This window comes from Dreissena polymorpha, chromosome 16, assembly GCF_020536995.1.
Source record: "Dreissena polymorpha isolate Duluth1 chromosome 16, UMN_Dpol_1.0, whole genome shotgun sequence".
NCBI classification, from domain to species: domain Eukaryota; kingdom Metazoa; phylum Mollusca; class Bivalvia; order Myida; family Dreissenidae; genus Dreissena; species Dreissena polymorpha.
In genome coordinates, this window is record NC_068370.1 from 15,632,660 (window position 1) to 15,651,522 (window position 18,863).

An 18,863-nucleotide genomic window follows, 5' to 3' on the forward strand; every position below is an offset into this window, starting at 1 on the left:
TGTCATCGTAACATTTAATAAATCGGGACATTCTCTCTTCCTGCTCCCCATCTTCCACCTCTGATGCTTTTGTGCAAAGCATTTTGGCAACTTTTTTAAAACTACTTCCTATTTTTTCCATGTAAGACGGTGACGCATAAGAACAGGTCCTTGCTTCGAACCCTGCAACATTTTTTATTGTTTCAAGAAGAGGGGTCCACATGATTGGCTGAATGCATTTTGTTAAATTGTCTATATGCGAGTAATTCTTTTTCATGGCTATAGCCAATATAGCCAACTCGCGCATATGACAAGAAATATGGGAATAAAATTTTTCCAATTTTCCCGTTTTTTCAAATCTTCTTTCACCAAATGTAAAATCAGACTGTCAGATTTGGCATAGCTGCCTATCTTGTCCTCTCTTATGTTGACAACAACCTTTTCGTAAAATTGTTCTTTTATTCCTGCTTTTTCAGTAGAGGCACATGCTTCTAGCAGTTTAGAAATCTTTACTGGGGCATCGCTTTTTACTCCGTCAGGCTTACTGACACAACTTCTGTGGTGTTTGTATAGATCAGTCGAAATGATTAGCATCCTACAGAACTCACCGCTCAGATATTTCTTTCTATCTTGTTCTTTGCTCTGTCTGTACCTAGGTATTAGGATACCCACCCCTTTTTCTTTTACTTTTGTATTGTGCAGAATATTACCCTTGGCAGTTATGGCTGCCCATGCCCGTCTCCTTTTTGGATCTCTTTGGCATGTTGAGAATCTTAGCTTCTTCAATTTCATTGGAGTGTTGTTGCTCAAGGTGTCTATGTAACTTGTAATCTAGCTTTTCGCAGTATATGCAACATTGGGCTTTCTGTGACCGGCCTTTCCCATTAGCTGACCCTGACTTTGCTACAATTACTTTATTCAGTGGTTCATTAATCACACATAATTCATCGCTATTATAAACAATGTCCCCATCCGTTGTCTGTTCTTTCAATGATACCATCTTTCCTTCCACAATGCAACTGAACACCCACTCTTTGGTTACACATTGACCTGGAAACACACAACAAATTGATAGGGAATAACAACACTTGAAGGGAAAAGCTCTCAACTAGACCAGAGTAGTACTATATAAGTGGTTTAGTAAGTGACTTGGAAATGTTGCGAGTTTCATTAATAGACAAAATTCGCTAGGATGTATGTAAGCTGTTTAACAACGGACAGACAATAATTGTCCAAGCTCTATTTGAGCACTGAAACTAAATATTCATCAGCTACTACAATAATATTTAAGCGTTTTTATAATGCTTACTTGAAGTATGCAACATGTTGTCTGCACACACAACAACTGTATCTTCTGTTGAGTTGATAACTGGGATGCCGCCAATATCCTTAATAAGTTTCAAAAGCTGACCTACAATTAATGTATAACATGGCATATAATCAGTTTTCACTAATGTATCAATGCAATATTTTGTCATACGATCTATGAGACAAATATTTATCAACCTTTGATCATTATCTTGAAAATATATTGCTGCAAGCCACTGAAAAAAATAACAAAAGCCAGTAACTATGAATGATTTTCATGTGTTCTAACTGGGATTTGAACCTGTACCGTACGGCAACAGTACAAAGCAATGCGAAGTAAGAATGCCTATACCAATCAGCCATTGCAGTCCCTTCGAAAACAGTTGCAGTTGCACAAATAATCAATATCCAATTTTATGACCTACATCAAATCTCCAGGTGGTTCATGTTTCAAGAAAATTTTAAGGATATTTTAGTTTCCATGGCACCCAAATTTCCCCATCAAAAAGAATTATTACAATTATGGAGCTTTATGCAAGACTATTTCTTCCAAGTGGTTGTTTGATCCCGTACATAACATGCATGTCAATGGCAGGTAAAACATTTTGATAGCTGCCAGAAATTAGGACTGATAATTGGAACTGGAAACTGAAAATGTTTAAAATTTGAAACTGAAAATATTTCAAAATCAGTAGGTGCTAAAATGACAAACCTTTGGTTATATGAACCCATGTGTCTCCCCTTAATTCAAACTCATATCCTTGGTAATCAAGTTTGTGACAGATTTCTCCATATTGACAAATCTTGGTGACCATGAAGTTCTCCTGAAAAGGGAAGTTATAACTATTGTTTCTATTTTAAACGGAAAGGCTATGTGTTCACCGCAGAATTGTGTCACAACCAAAATTATTATTTTAATACAATCTAATGCATATCTTCCTCCGAACAATTCTCACACACTCAAACAGCACAACCATGTTCTTAATGCGGTTTTATTTAATTGGTTCACCGATTATAGGTATGGTATAACCACCAACCTCCACAGCGGCTCACAGATTCATAAAACATTTAGAGCAAAGTAGTTGTTTTTTTAAATATGAAATGTACAAACCATATCAAGAGTGGTACCAGCAAGCAGAGATTGTTTTACCCATCTATTGCTCACTATTGGTTTTCTCTGTACCAAGCTGTTGAATAGTTCGAAGGAGTTGCAGTCAGTCTGTCCATTCGCAGCTGAAAATTCGATCATTAAGAATTAAGAGATGTATCCATGCCATGTCGTTTTGGAAGAAAAAATATGTGCAGTATTCTTAAGATTGTTTTTTTTTATACTTTACCAACTATTGGGGCAGTTTATAATAAGCACAGTGCTAAAGTGACTTCATGGTAGCAATCCTTGCACAAAATGTAACTTTTGCAGATTCTATGTCTGAACAACATCAAAAATATGTTTGTTTAGCATTGTATATATTTGAACAGAAATGTAGAACATATCCGTGTTGTAATCATCATTAACTGTTCAATGAAAGTTTGAAGTTCCCACTTACATGCCTGGACAATTATAACCTGTGCCTCGTCCACATTTTCTGTAACTGTTTAAACAGCATGAAGAATCCCTGCAAATAATGTAAATATATTATACCAGTAAGTACTCAAATGGCCTAAACGAATTCTCGTATCATCATGAAATGCACTACACATGTTGGAAAAGAATAAATTAGTGAAAATTTTTTTTTTTTTTTTTTTTTTAATCATTCTAAACATGCAAATCTTACGTTTGTGTTAAACTTATTTTAGATTTTGTTTCTTTACAATTACACTCATTTGAAGTGGAAGTTATATCCTATTACATGTACATGGGGAAAATGAAATATTCAAAACCATAAACTATTATCAGTTATTGCCCAAAGAATATGGGTTTTTATGGCACAAAGCACAAAGACAAAAATAAATCATTTTGTGTGTAAATATATTTTACCAGTTGCATTATTTCAGTGAAAATTAATTATTGCAAGAAAAATACCTATGTTATTTGGTTGAATGTCACAAAAGAAAACTTTGTTTAGGGAATCAGACACACATGGCAATGGGGACTCAATGGTTGTTTTCACTTGATTTCCCACCTCGTAGACCAGACCGTCATAAGCCTGTACAAATGCAAAAGTAACAAGAGCACCGCCTTGCGGGTGCAGACCGCTCATCTATTTCTTTTTAAAGGTGAAGGGACTCTCAATTTCAATCACAAAGGAGGGAGGGGTGGAGTGAAGAGGGGTGTATAGTGTGGGGGTGTGGACATTTATAACATTATCTTCCAAAAATGCAAAAAATAAATCAAAAAATAAAACATAAAAAAATTGGGGGGGGGGGGTGGGGGGTTGGGTGGGGGGTTGGGTGGGGGGGGAGGTGATTCTAGGGTGCGATGGTTGGACGGTATTTCAAAAATAAAATAATAAAAATAAATATTTGTTTTTTAACAGTTTCAAAAAAAAAATTGGGGGGGGGGTGGGGGGCGGGGTAAAGTGTAAGTGTGTGGTGGTCATTTGCGAGATGATCTTTAAAAAAAAGGGGGGGGATTCTGGGGGAGGGGGTCATTCAAAGGTCAAGGTAAAATTCAACTTGCCAGGTACAGTAACCTCATGATAGCATGAAAGTATTTGAAGTTTGAAAGCAATAGCCTTGATACTTTAGAAGTAAAGTGGATCGAAACACAAAATTTAACCATATATTCAAAGTTACTAAGTCAAAAAAGGGCCATAATTCAGTAAAAATGACAACCAGAGTTATGCAACTTGTCCTTTTACTGTACCCTTATGATAGTTTGTGCATTTTCCAAGTATGAAAGCAATATCTATGATACTTTAGGGGTAAAGTTGACCAAAACACAAAACTTAACCAAATTTTCAATTTTCTAAGTATAAAGGGCCCATAATTCCGTCCAAATGCCAGTCAGAGTTACATAACTTTGCCTGCAAAGTCCCCTTATGATAGTTAATAAGTGTTGCAAGTATGAAAGCAATAGCTTTGATACTGTAGGAATAAAGTGGACATAAACACAAAACTTAACCAAATTTTCAATTTTCTAAGTATAAAAAGGGCGTATAATTCTGTCAAAATGCCAGTCAGAGTTACATAGCTTTGCCTGCACAGTCCCCTTATGATAGTTAGTAAGTGTTGCAAGTATTAAAGCAATAGCTTTGATACTTAAGGAATAAAATGGACCTAAACACAAAACTTAACCAAAATTTTCAATTTTCTAAGTATAAAAAGGGCACATTATTCTGTTAAAATGCATGCCAGAGTTATCTAACTTTGCCTGCCCAGTCCCCTCATGATAGTAAGTAAGTGTACCAAGTTTGAATGCAATAGCATTGATACTTTCTGAGAAAAGTGGACCTAAACGCAAAACTTAACCGGACGCCGACACCAACGCCAAGGTGATGACAATAGCTCATACATTTTTTTCAAAAAATAGATGAGCTCAAAATAATACACAGAAATAAGGGCAAACTGGTACGAAGGAAGACTATATCTAATTCATAACTTTTATCAGTAAATATATTGAGTAACACCAATTTAATGAAACAAAAACAAAACACCGACACAGAATACATTGCTGATTTCTGTGCTCCTGGGACTTGATGAAACAGCACAAGAGCAAAATAGACCATCACACACATCCAAATATGGACAAAACACTCATGATGAACAATATCACATTCTTAAGATAATAAGTGAATCAAATTAAATGCTACCACCTAAATTACTGCAGACTATTGGGCATACTGAAATATATATACTGCAATATAAAAAAAACACATTACCATATTAAATGCTGTTGATTAATGTACATGTATCACGACAAATCATGTGACTTCTACGATTAAAAAATACGTGGACAGTCACTTATCATTCTGTAAATAACAGTATGTGCAGTAACAGGAAACTGTGCGTAAATGTAGAACTTACTAATACATTGTTCTGAGACTCTTCGTTGGTTGTGACATTCACTTCTTTTTGGACTAGGTCTTCATCAAGCTGCTCATGAATAAAAACGGATATAGCACACATGCAAATGAGACATTAGAAACAAGTAAGGATATTTTACAAAGGTTATCTGTCATCAAAATGAGCATCCACACCGTGATTCGAACCAGGAGCCTTTCGCTTGTATAGCGAACGTTCTACCAATCGAGTGATCTAGTCACTCACTCATCTTTCACAGCCAGTGAATCAGATGTCAGACCATACATAAGCCTACACTATTACTGCAATAAATAACAATCCCATATACCTTATATAACTATGGTATATGTGGCACAAAAACTCGTGCCCCCTGTGATTTCAAAATTGCTTAGTCAACAAGAAGTGTCCATAGGACACCTCACTTAGCTTTTCGACTGATCTCAGTTAGGTCACAGCTAGGTTTGTGTTTGGTGAGAATGTGAATTCTTTGTGACCTCCTTGTGATAGTGAATACATATGCTGAGTTTCAATTGAGAAATTGACATGTGTAAGTGTTGGTATGATTTTTAGTCGGAAATGGGGAATAATAGTGACATGCCATGACATCTCATTAACAACAGGTAGAAAATTACATGTTCAATTCCCATTTTCTGTAAAATGTCATACTCCATATATATATCACTCAATGTGTATTAATGTGGAATTTAATTCCCTTTGGATAATGCAGTATCAAATAGCGTCAGAACATACAATGGCTGGAATATATAGCACTACAAAGCGTGCGTCTTCTATGACTCAAAATAAAATCTTACAACAAATAAGTAGACAATTCATTTTGTATTTGACTATTTCCAAATTGAAAACAAGACGTGAGTCCATAGGCCGCAAATGCCCCCACCTTCCACTTTTGTCACAAAATTCCTTATGACCTTGTCACAGTGACCTTGACCTTTGACCTAGTGATCTCAGACCATGTTTGATTGTAAATCTCAATGAGATGCATGCACATGTGAAGTTTAAAGAACATAGACCCAAGAGTTTTCATTTTATGAGCATGGTTAAAGTTTTGGGACAGACACACACAAACAATGACAGACAGACAGGCCAAAATCAATATACCCTCTGATCATTCGATCTGGGGGGCATAAAAATAAACTTCTGTCCATCTTGTTACTGGAAATGAGAATCTCTATACTACTGACCTGATCAGAGGGGGGCGAGTTCTGCAGCTGTTTTCCCTTGCCTATCTCCTCAGGTGTGGGTGTTCTAGCCTCCCCCTTGTGCTCCGCCTGGCCCTGGGGTGGCTGCCTCACCTGACCCATTGCTGGCAGCCCTTGACCTATGAACCCGTTCTGCTGAAAGTGTGGGTGACCAGGGGTACAGACTGCTGGCCCAGATTGATGGGCACTGGCCAGTTCTCAGTAACTGAGGTGCAGGCTGGTTCTGTTGGTTTAGATTGTCCTCAGGCTTCCTGATAGTGGCCTTTCCCTTGCTGGCTGACTGACTCTGGTCTTGCTGTGCTGCAGCTTTCTGCAGGCTTCCATCAATGCCCTGTAATGAAGCCTTGCTGGGAGCTGCTCGGTTGTTTCGGTTCATCACTGGCTCTATCCTCAAGGATGCACTTCCAGCCTCCTTTGAGTTGTTTATCTGCACTGTTGGCTTTGCATTAAGGGCATTTTTCGCGTTCCCGTGGTTTAAGCTGTTCTGTTCACCGTTGATATCTGCTGGTTTCTTTGCTCCATTCTTCTGGCCCGCTGCTGCTACATGTGGCAGTTGCTGCTGCTGGGACTGCTTGTTCTGCTGCTGTAATTTTGCTTGCTGTTGTTGTTGCTGCTGCTGTTGTTGCTTCTTCAGTTCTTGCTTAACCTTGAGCTGTATCAACTGTTGGGTTTGTTTCTTCAGCAGTTCGTGCTGCTGCATTGCGATATGATTGTTGGAAGAAGTGACCTCTGCCGCTTCCGATACTGCTGGACTCGTATTACCATTACCCACATAGGGTGAGGGGTTCACTGGCTGGCAATTCTTGTTATGCTTGGCAGTGAGAATGAGTCTATTATCAATACTTGGAGTAGTATTAGCCTTGCCTCCTGTGTTAGCAAGTTTACTGAGGTTACCGTGGAGACAGGCAGCGTGCTGGAGGTGGACTCTTTTTCACACGTGAAGTCCAATTGAAGTGGCGACTGATCATCTTTGTGTTTGCCTATCCTCTGTACCTGCTGATAAAATGAAATGAACCGCGCTCTGTGAAAAGGGGTTTAATGCATGTGCGTAAAGTTTCGTCCCAGATAAGCCTGTGCAGTCAGCACAGGTTAATCAGGGACGACACTTTCCGCCTTAACAGGATTTTAACTAAGAAGAGACTTTCGACAAATCAAAAATACCATACAAGCGGAAAGTGTCTTCCCTGATTAGCCTGTGCAGACTGCACAGGCTAATCTGGGACAACACTTTACACAAATGCATTAAACCCCCTTTTAACAGAGCACAGCCCAAATACATCTTGAATATTGAGTTTATAAATACTTCAGTTAAGCTTAGGAATTGCTCAAGTAAGTTTTCATCCAAGAATGACAAAATGAAGTTTTTGAAAACTCTGATAACTTCTTCATAAGTAAGCATAGAATTTACCAAAAGAGAAAAACAATGTTTTTTAGCTGATCAAATACGCTGCTGTACAAAGTTTATGGCACTGTTATTCTCGGATGTTCGAGGTACCGAAAGGGTCCAAAGGTTTTGCATCGGTCATCACAGGCCATTATTGGTCAAGCCATTTTTAAAATCAGAATGTGAATAAATTGAAAAATATCAGACAAATACTAAATGTTTAACAGTTGTTAAACTGTAAGATGATCTTATTTATATAATTTACTTCTGACATATAGGCAAGTCCTGAATTACTTTTTCCTCATGTGTAATTTCCTTTGTATCATAACTCAAACTTTTTGGTATTTGTTTAACACACCAATGAAATCATTAGTTATTTCACAGAATCTGCAAGCACATTACTGTTACATACCTAGACACTCTCCTACCTTATTGTTTCCCCTACTGGTGTCAGCCTGCCTGGCCGCATCTTGACCTCCTGACCCTTCCTGCGGGGTCCCAGGACCAGCAAAGGGAGGGGAAGGACTCTTACTAGAGGACTTGCTGCCCCTGTCAGAGCCCTGCTTCCTGGAAGCTGCCTCCTTCTTCAGCCTCTCTGCCCCTCCACCAGTCACAGCTCTTCCTCCATTTGTCTCAGGTGTACCTCTCTCTGTTTCTCCTCCTTCAGTCTATCAGCTTCCCGCCTCGCTTCTTGTCTCACTTTCTCTTCAGCCTGCAATACACACAATCATGGAATACCACAATCTACATGTATCTCAAAAAGAAGTGTTTTTCTAAAGTCAAATGCAAAAAATTCTCTTTTTTAAATGCAAATGAAATTAATTATAGAAACATTCTAAATTTAAGCAACAGCAGGGGTTGAAGAATTTTTCCAGAGCCACTCGCTCTGCAGGGCGAGTAGGCCTGACAATCCACTCGCCCTTCACTTTAATATTCTCGCCCTGCAATAAAAAAATAGATATCTATATTTATAGTTATGATCAACCAGAACCTTCTAAACCTACTTACCATAGTGACACTAAACTGCAAACAAATTATCTACATTATATGATGGATTATATTTGCTTTCCTTACGTTTTCTGCACCTCTTTCCTTTTCTTAATTCTTTCCGCTTTTCGTTTTGACGACCTTTCTAATTCTTTCTTTTCCCTGTTGCCACCACCTTGCAGATATTTAACAATTGAACCCTTTTCCATTTTAATATTTCAAACGAACTTTTACTAAAAGACACGCTTGATTGACAAACGGTTACAATATGGTAAATTTTGCCTAAGGCTTCTGATCAAGAAATTCGGAATTATTCTGTTTATTAATAATTATTTTTTTCTGTTTATTTTTAATTAAATATAAGAAGTTTTATAATTAACCAGTGATGTATTATTGTTTTATTGATATTTACATTAAAATTCACGGAATGACCAATATATTTAACAGTTTTATTCACTTTTAATCGATAAGCTTAGAGCACTGACAACGACGAAAAGAGCGCAGCCGATTTTGAGAATTATTTTTACTGTGCCCGTGACTTCATTTTTCATTGTCAAGTGCAGTTTCTTTGTGTACTTAACGTATTTTTTGTTTGTTCGAAAAATTGTTCGCAATTTGAATCGGTGTCGAAGGAGTTCTGGAACTGAATATATATTTATCAACTTGAAAAACAGCATTCGCCCGGTCAGTCGAGTATTTACAAATTTTACTCGCCCGACCGTCAACTTCACTCGCATATGCGAGCGGTCGAGTGGATTCTTCAACCCCTGAACAGCACTATTTTAATTCTGTTTTCACAATCCTGTAAATAAAAATCACCATATACTTTCATAACTTAATCAAAGATTTCTATTGCTTATGTGATAAACTTAAGTTATAAAGACTTTCTCAAATAAAAATGCTATGTCAACATTCTCCTTCAACTGTCATTCTATACTTAATTATAAGTCTGTTAATATAAACTGTATTTCAGCTAGATTGCATCAAAGACCTAAGGCTGACAAGAGTTAATTTCCTGTAAAGAACCAGTAATTTGGATGTGTTTAAAAAATATTCAAAATATATCCTGGTTGGAAAGAGAACCAATAATCTCCCTATCAAACAAGAGCTGTGTTTGTGAAACACAATGCCCCCTACTGTGGTTGCTTTGAAGCTACACGGCAGCTGTTTTTTTTTAAATGGCCTTTGACCTTGCAGGATGACCTTGACCTTTCACCACTAAAAATGTGCAGCTCCATGAGATACATATGCATGCCAAATATCAAGTTGCTATCTTCAATATTGCAAAAGTTATAACCAAGGTTCAAGTTTTGGGACAGACAGACACACACATACAATGACAGACAGACAGGCCCAAAACAATAAACCTGAGATCATTTGATCCGAGGGCATCATAGCACACACCCGAATAGGGACAAGGGCAAAAATGGGGACAATATCACACATATCAGACACTCAGTCCAGTTTTCCTATCATAATGTCAGATTATAATATCAAAGAAGTTACAAACATATTGTTCTGTGAATCCACAGTTCTCAGACTATTTCCATCTTTGTAGACTACATCTTCATCAGCCTGCACAAGGGCGCAAGTACAAAAGTGAAAATAACACACACCCAAATGAGGACACATGGCACAAATGAAGACAATCTCACACACATAACAAATCATAAAATGAGATGAGTATACATCAGCTGCCAGTGCAAAATATGCTGACACAATATATAATGTTAGGTTAATATGTTTAGCAAAAACCGAATCAGGGCTCGACATTAACGGTAGTCCGATTGTCCAAGACAACCAAATTGTTAGTCCGGACAAGTAAATAAAGAATTTGCTAGTCCGACGGGACAAGTGGTCGTAATAATTCATTTACTTTGAAAAAATGCCTTTAAATCCGTTATTTCTGTGGAGTTACCACAAAACTTTTTCGATTATATTTTGTTTACGTTTACACAACAAAGCGCGAGATATTCTGATAGTTGCATGTGATACTACACCGTACTGTTGACAAGGGAAGCAACCCTTAACATTTTTCTTTTCCAAGATAACAAGAATATTCTCCCTTGTAAAGAATATGCATTTTACGACACCGGTACAGACAATTAACGTAGTGACGTCATCTCTATGTATAGAAAGAATTTTACAACACCATTCCCATTTGTGGTTGTTTTCGTTAGTACAATGTCGTCTGCTTAAAAATGTCTAATCTGCTTTCCTTTGGTTTTTCGTCAATTTGAACACTTTCTGCTTAATTGTGGCAAAACACAAGTTTTTGTCAGGTATTATGGCGTTGTATAATGTTTAAAAATCAATAATCTTGAGTTTTCCTGTTATTCTAGTCAGTTTTTTTTGCATTGCCTACAATTATCTTAACATGTATTTTGAACGATTAAAGTCTTTTTGATTTGAGCATTTTGTATTATTTCATTATTTTGCAAAGTACTGAGCAGAATAAAGTATAATGGTCAGGACAAGTTGCTTTTTGGTGAGGACAAGTGAAATTTTGGTCTGCTTGTCCGACCGGACAAATGGCTTCAAAAGTTAATGTCGATCCCTGCGAATGTGTCTTCTGTGACATGTAATGACTTCCCATTAACAATAGGTAGACAGTTAAGTGTCCTTTTAACATTTTCTGTAAAATATCATTCTCTGCTGATATCACTTAATGTGTATTAATGTAGAAATTACTTCAACTTCAGCTTTGCACTGTTCCACAGGTCTGACGTCTTTTCTGAATTTATGGCTCATGTTTTCATTAGCCTGTACACGTACAAAAATGAAAGTAGCACCCACCCAAATTGGGACAAAGGATAATGTCACACATATCAGACACTCAGAACATTTTTATCATAATGTCAAATGATAATACTGACGCCGACAACAACTGTTACCGCAGTATTAAACCAACCACTGACGAACATACTACAGTAACAAATACCGTCAGAACATATATTGACGGGTATATATAGCACTACAAATTATGCGTCTTCTATGACTCAAAATAAAATCTTACAACGAATTAGTAGATTTATGAATTGTGTATTTGACTATTTCCAAATTGAAACTTACACACACCAGAATGAGGACAAGGGCACAAATGGGGACAATATCACACATATCAGACACTCAGCACAGTTTTCCTATCATGTCAGAATATCACATATCGTTACTATAAATAGTAACAAAATGACGTCGCGAGCGGGCCGTTATTCATATCCGGTGGGCCGAAATAAATCATATCAGCCCGCTTAGCCGGGCCGATTTTTCATATCAGAAAAGAATGGGATCGCGCGGCTAATACTGAACAATATGGCGTCCACATTCAGTCTTAGCCGAAAAGAAGTAAAACATCATCTACTGGTTATTGTTCTACTCACCGACGTTGTGTTATAACCATGTTTTTTTCGTAAAATTTAATTTGCTTCCATGACGAAGTAAATTCTGGACACATTTCTTCATCGCCATCCATCTTTTCCATTTAAAAGGACTGGATGTAAGCAGGCAATTCTTTGAGGATAGACATTCTTTGATCGACTGACAAAGGAAAGACGTATTCATCAAAGAAATTTCCCTTTTAATTCAACATCGATTTCATTCAAACAGTTAAAGAACCATTCACTGACTCTTATCTTAAATTTAGACATAATCAATCAATTGTTCAACAAAACATCGTGTTATTCGAGTCGACATTTTAACGAAATCGAAAATGCAGTCTCACCAGTTTCATATCCCAACACTGTTATTCACATTCATAATATTATATTAATCCATCGAAAACACACACACTTATCGTTCGATGCTTAACAAAATATTTAACTGTTAAATAAAACATTCCAACTTCCAACTCCGATTTGTTGTTGTCCTAAAATCCAGAGAGTCTAGGTAGTTTCCTCATTGAAATGACGTCACATGAGGTACGTCATAAACTGCGTAATCAATTGAATGAAAATAAAAGTATGGAAAGCTGTTTCTGTATAAAGTTTCGTGAAGGACCAAAATAGTATGATATGTGATATAAACGATAACACACGATAGAGCTGGGCCGGGCGTCTACAATCAACCCTTGCCGAATAATGGCCCTCGGGCCAAAGGCCCTCGGGCCAAAGGCCCTCGGGCCGTTATGTCGGCAGCGGGCCGATTATAGACGCCCGGGCCCAGCTCTGCCGTGTGTTATTGTCTAATTATAATACTAAAGAACTTACCAACATCTCGTTCTGTGAATCCACAGTTCTCAGACTATTTCCATATTTTATGACTACATCTTCATCAGCCTGCACAAGGGCGCAAGTACAAAAGTGAAAATAACACACACCCGAATGAGGACACATGGCACAAATGAAGACAATCTCACACACATAACAAATCATAAAATGAGATGAGTATACATCAGCTGCCAGTGCAAAATATGCTGACACAATATATATAGGATATGGCACGAGTTGTCATATCATACCATATTTTATTTAACCAGTTCAGGATTTTGTTAGTAAGCGAGCCTTTGGCGAGCTTACTAACCAAATTCCTGGACGAGTTTAATAAAATACGGTATGAAATGTCTGACAATGAGTGTAAGATCTTTTTTATCACATGCTTTTAAATGAGCAAATTAAATAAAGTTTTACGCAAACATGATGATAAATCACGAATGTTGTTAACATTTTGTGACGTCATTTGACGTTGCAACGTCATTTCAGCAAAATAACAAAATGCAATTGGTCAATAAACGAAAACTAAGCCAATGAAAACGCTTAAAAATGTTGTATTACACATGTGTAATAAAAAAAATATGTTATGGTTATATTATATGGGAAACAGGGTATGGCAGTTGATAAATAATATTAGGATAATACGTTTAGCGATAACCTAATGTGTCTTCTGTGACAAGTAATGACATCTTATTACCAGTAGGTTGACAGGTAAGTTTTCATTTCACATTTTCTGAAAAATATCATGCTCTACTGATATCACTGAAAGTGTATTAATGTGGAACTTACTTTAACTCCAGCTTGGGATTGTTCTACAAGTCTGGCGTCATTTTCTAATATTTGCTGATATCACTAAATGGGTATTAATGTGGAACTTACTTCAACTTTGGCTTGGCACTGTTCCACAGGCCTGTCTTCTTTTCTGAATTTGTGGCTCATATCTTTCTCGTCCTGTGCAAGTACAAAAGTGAAAATAGCACAAGCCCGAATTGGGACAAAGGACACAAATGAGGATAATGTCACACATATCAGACAGTCACACTCAGAACATTTTTATCATAATGTCAAATGATAATACTGAAGCCGACAACAACTGTTACAGCAGTATTAAACCACTGACGAACATACTGCAGTTACCAATAGCGTCAAAACATATATTGGCTGAAATATATAGCACTACAAATTATGGGTCTTCTGTGACTCAAAATAAAAACCTTACAACGAATAAGTAGATTATTTATCATGTATTTGACTATTTCCAAATTGAAACTAGCACACAACTGAATGAGGACAAGGGCAACAAGGGACAAAATTGTCACAAAACCAGGTTTTCATTGTGAAAAAAAATCTGATAAAGGGAGAAAACTCAAACAGAACTTTTGAAATGACCAAAAAAAATTAACCCCCTTTGTAATTTTTTTTTTTTTTAAATCTATTTTTAGTCGTGGCGACCTTGACATTGGAGATATTGACGTGATTCTTTCGTGGGACACACCGTCCCATGATGGTGAACAAATGTGCCAAATGATTTTAAAATCTCACAATGAATGACATAGTTATGGCCAGGACAAGCTCATTTATGGCCATTTTTGACCTTTGAACTCAAAGTGTGACCTTGACCTTGGAGATATCGACGTAATTATTTCGCGCGACACACCGTCCAATGATGGTGAACAAATGTGCCAAATGATTTTAAAATCTGACGATGAACCACATAGTTATGGCTCGGACAAGCTCATTTATGGCAATTTTTGACCTTTGAACTCAAAGTGTGACCTTGACCTTGGAGATATCGACGTAATTATTTCGCGCGACACACCGTCCAATGATGGTGAACAAATGTGCCAAATGATTTTAAAATCTGACAATGAACGACATAGTTATGGCCCGGACAAGCTTATTCCGCCAGCCCGCCAGCCAGCCCGCCAGCCAGCCCGCCCGCATTCGCCAATCTAATAACCAGTTTTTTCCTTCGGAAAACCTGGTTAAAAAACCTGGTTAAAAATGGGGACAATATCACACATATCAGACACTCGGTATTATTTTCCTATCATAATGTCAGATTAGAATACCCAAGAGCTTATTGAGATATCGTTCTGTGAATCCACAGTTCTCAGACTATTTCCATCTTTGTAGACTACATCTTCATCAGCCTGCACAAGGGCGCAAGTACAAAAGTGAAAATAACACACACCCGAATGAGGACACATGGCACAAATGAAGACAATCTCACACACATAACAAATCATAAAATGAGATGAGTATACATCAGCTGCCAGTGCAAAATATGCTGACACAATATATAATGTTAGGTTAATATGTTTAGCAAAAAGCTAATGTGTCTTCTGTGACATGTAATAACATCTTATTACCAGTAGGTTGACAGGTAAGTTTTCATTTCACATTTTCTGAAAAATATCATGCTCTACTGATATCACTGAAAGTGTATTAATTTGGGACTTACTTTAACTCCGGTTTGGGATTGTTCCACAAGTCTGGCGTCATTTTCTAATTTGTGGATCATGTCTTGATCAGCCTGTACAAGTACAAAAGTGAAAATAACACACAGCCAAGTGAGGACAAAGGACACAATTGAGGACAATGTTACTCAAATCAGAAAGTCGAGTACATTTTCCTATCATAATTTCATATGGGAATTCTCGGAACTTACCAAGGTATCGTTCCGTGAATCCACGGTTCTCAGACTATTTCCATCTTCGTAGACTACGTCTTCATCAGCCTTCACAAGGGCACAAGAACAAGACTTAAAATAACACACACCAAATGGGGACAAGGGGCACAGATGAAGACAATTTCACACATATAACAAATCAGGTGCGTATATTTCTTGCTCTACATATGAGAATGGTATGTGTAGAATAGCATCGTGTGTCTTCTATGATTTGTGATCACAACCAATAAGTAGAAAATTAAGCGTTTACTTCACGTTTAGTTTTGTAAACTATCTCTCAACTCAGCTCACAAGGCCCAAATTACATTTACCTGAGTTGTATACTTGATGTCCCAATGCCAGCAACAAAGATATATATGACATGATACAGACAAATATATATTATTAATACAATATTGTTAATGTTAATGTAATCATTATTGTATATAGTAGTTACTGGGCCAGCAATATGCGGAGTTGACAAGCTGCCATGAGACGGCCACAGTATCACTATTTATCATGCTAAAATATACCATACTCTGCTGATATCACAAACATGTAAGGTGAAGCTCAACTTACAAAAATTTCAGCTTGGGACTCCAAATGTCTGACGCAATTTCTAACTTCATGGGCCACGTCTTCATCAGACTGCAAAAGTACACAAGTGAAAATAACACCCACTCGAATGAGGACAATATTAAAACAATACCTGCTATTGTAATATTATCAAATTTCTATGAAATATATGTTACGCATAGGCGATTATGAGAGGTTACCGATTTTATTGTTAAAAAAGTAATTGAAAGTATAAAGTAATGCAAATCTTTCTCCAAACAGTTCTCACACACACAAACAACGCAAACAACTAAAGCCATGTATCGAATACGTTTTTGTGGGAAATAGTTCACTTGAAGATATGGTTTAGCCACAAATTTACCCCCCCCCCCCAGGCAGCCAATAAAAACAATTATCCTTAACCCTACAGTTACCATGTCATTTCCAACTATGTGGACCAGATTTGCGATAATAACACACACCCAAATGGGGACGAGGAACACAAATGAGGACAATCATAATTATCACATACATCAATTAATCGGTGAATCAAATTAATATACCCAAGCCACAAATATTGTTGCAACAAGAAACTTATAACAAATACAAACTATAATGAAGGTACGTCTAGCACTATAATTCAAGTCTCCAGTAGCGGCTGATGGAAACATCCAGGAACAAAAAGTGGCATATTACTGGTAGAGGAATTTTTAACCTTATCTTAAAAACATTAATACTTTTACAATGATAGTCATACAATGGAGTAGAGCTGATGATTACCCAGTACCGGTATCGTGACCAAGATAATGAACATCCAACACCCAATACACACCCAAATGAGATCACAAATGAAGACAAGATCACACATATCAGATAATTGGTAAACAAGCCATAAAAATAAAATTTAAATGCCCTATGACGCTCACATTGACATCAACATATATCACTATAGCTGCAAAGCATGTATCCAGGAAAAAATATAATTATGTTACAGGCTTAATTATATGTAAATGATGTAGGTGTATGTTACTGTCTTGTGAGCGTCACGTACTTGTCAATTCCACGTTCATTGAACTACTGTTCGCTCAGCCTTATAATAAACATCATTTTCAAAGCAAGTTACGTTGTGTTGTTCATTGTCTCTGATAAAAGATACTTCATGAAATAGTAGAAAATCAAATCGACTCTTTGAGTGAATATTATTATAGCCTATAGGCTACAACCAGGTTACATCCATAAATATATAAACGCATCGTTCTGTGTCTTATCAATTCTAATGTTATTTGATTTATCATTGACAGGGTCTTCCAGTACATGGTGAACAAAACATTGCAACAAAACATACTGCTGGTCTGCTTATAACTACAAGTCATGCCTTGTCTACCTTGTGTATGACTTCTTAGGAAATTCCAAAAGACATAGACAATTATGTTGTACTTAAAATTTTTGGCAAAATAGCATACTCCACAGATAGCATGCCATCCATGTTCATAAACGTAGAACTTACCAAACGAGTAGTATCTTTCTGTGACTTCACATTTGGTACGGCGTTTCCCTCGTGATTGACAAGGTCTTCACCAGCCTGCACAAGAACATATACATAAGTGAAACTAACACACAGCCAAATAAGGACACGTAACACAATTGGGGACAATATTTGTATAACACATTTGTGAAAATAGAATTATTTGAAATTCAAAACATATAAAGCCAACAAACAAGTAATATCACAGTTCATAACCGATCCTTTGTGGGGTAACATCGTCATTTTGAGAATTTAAACTAATGATATATACAATATATCTTCAGTCATGATATATTTGGAGAATTATTGGGCTTTAAACATCACAAGAGACTTTAAAAGATGCAAATTTGACATATTTGTATACAGTTTTGTGGAACTTTCCATGATATGAATGTCACGGTTTACAAGTATATAAAAATCAAATGAACACAACAAACCTTTCTCCATGGTAAATTTGGCACTCCGTAATCGAACCGCAGCTCCTCATTTACTGAAATGTCTTTGGTGGCAAACAGGCATAGATGGGGTTTTCCATGTACAAGAACTATTTTCATCTCTGCATTGTTTCTTATATCTCCCTTTATTACATCGTTTACCATACGGCCGGCAAAAAATATGTCCTGCGTTGCATCGATGCTAAAAATGTGACAGTTAATGTTATTTAGTAGGCAGCAGCCATATAAATGCATACTAGTTGCTTGAAATCAACTTTTCGAAGAAATATGAGAGTTATAGTACTCTGTCCCGCATTGATTACAACTTAAATTTAGAGGGATAATTGAGCATTTTTGTGGAACAAGCCAATGTTTTTCAACAAAATATACTTGTATTAACACAAATGAAATATTAATGGTACTCATAATGGGTCAAGAATGCAGCAGGGCCCCTGCTGCATTCTTGACCCCTGGGGTAAGCATTTCAGGCCTGTATTTTTAACATTTCCAGCCCCCTTGCGGGAGGGGACTACCCCTCCATTTGCTTACCCCGATTCACTGACACACGGAACGATATTTTGACCTCATGTTCATACCCCTCTAGTTGAACATTTCTGGATCAGGGCATG

The 18,863-nt window shown here is 37.1% G+C and overlaps 2 protein-coding genes across 2 annotated transcripts in view; both read right to left on the bottom strand.

Annotated features, from left to right (window-relative positions):
* Nucleotides 1–18,863, bottom strand: part of LOC127862188 (ecdysone-inducible protein E75-like) — a 152,826-nt gene that overhangs the window by 58,080 nt on the left and 75,883 nt on the right. The window lies entirely within an intron of this gene.
* On the bottom strand, nt 10,944–18,420 carry LOC127862189 (uncharacterized). The gene is made up of 6 exons (XM_052401198.1): nt 18,238–18,420; nt 17,783–17,857; nt 16,300–16,368; nt 15,721–15,789; nt 15,514–15,585; nt 10,944–11,604 (listed from the first exon to the last, which is right to left on the bottom strand). Exons 1-6 carry the CDS (start codon nt 18,397–18,399, stop codon nt 11,503–11,505), a joined length of 549 nt encoding a protein of 182 aa, XP_052257158.1. The 5' UTR covers nt 18,400–18,420; the 3' UTR covers nt 10,944–11,502.

Excerpts from the sequence above, each read along its gene's own strand:
- LOC127862189 (XM_052401198.1), bottom strand. The coding sequence starts at position 18,399 with ATGGTAAACGATGTAATAAAGGGAGATATAAGAAACAATGCAGAGATG. Across the intron at positions 16,369-17,782 it reads AGAAAGATACTACTCGTTTG|TCTGATGAAGACGTGGCCCA; the intron begins GTAAGTTCTACG and ends GTACTTTTGCAG. Across the intron at positions 15,586-15,720 it reads ATTCACGGAACGATACCTTG|GCTGATCAAGACATGATCCA; the intron begins GTAAGTTCCGAG and ends GTACTTGTACAG.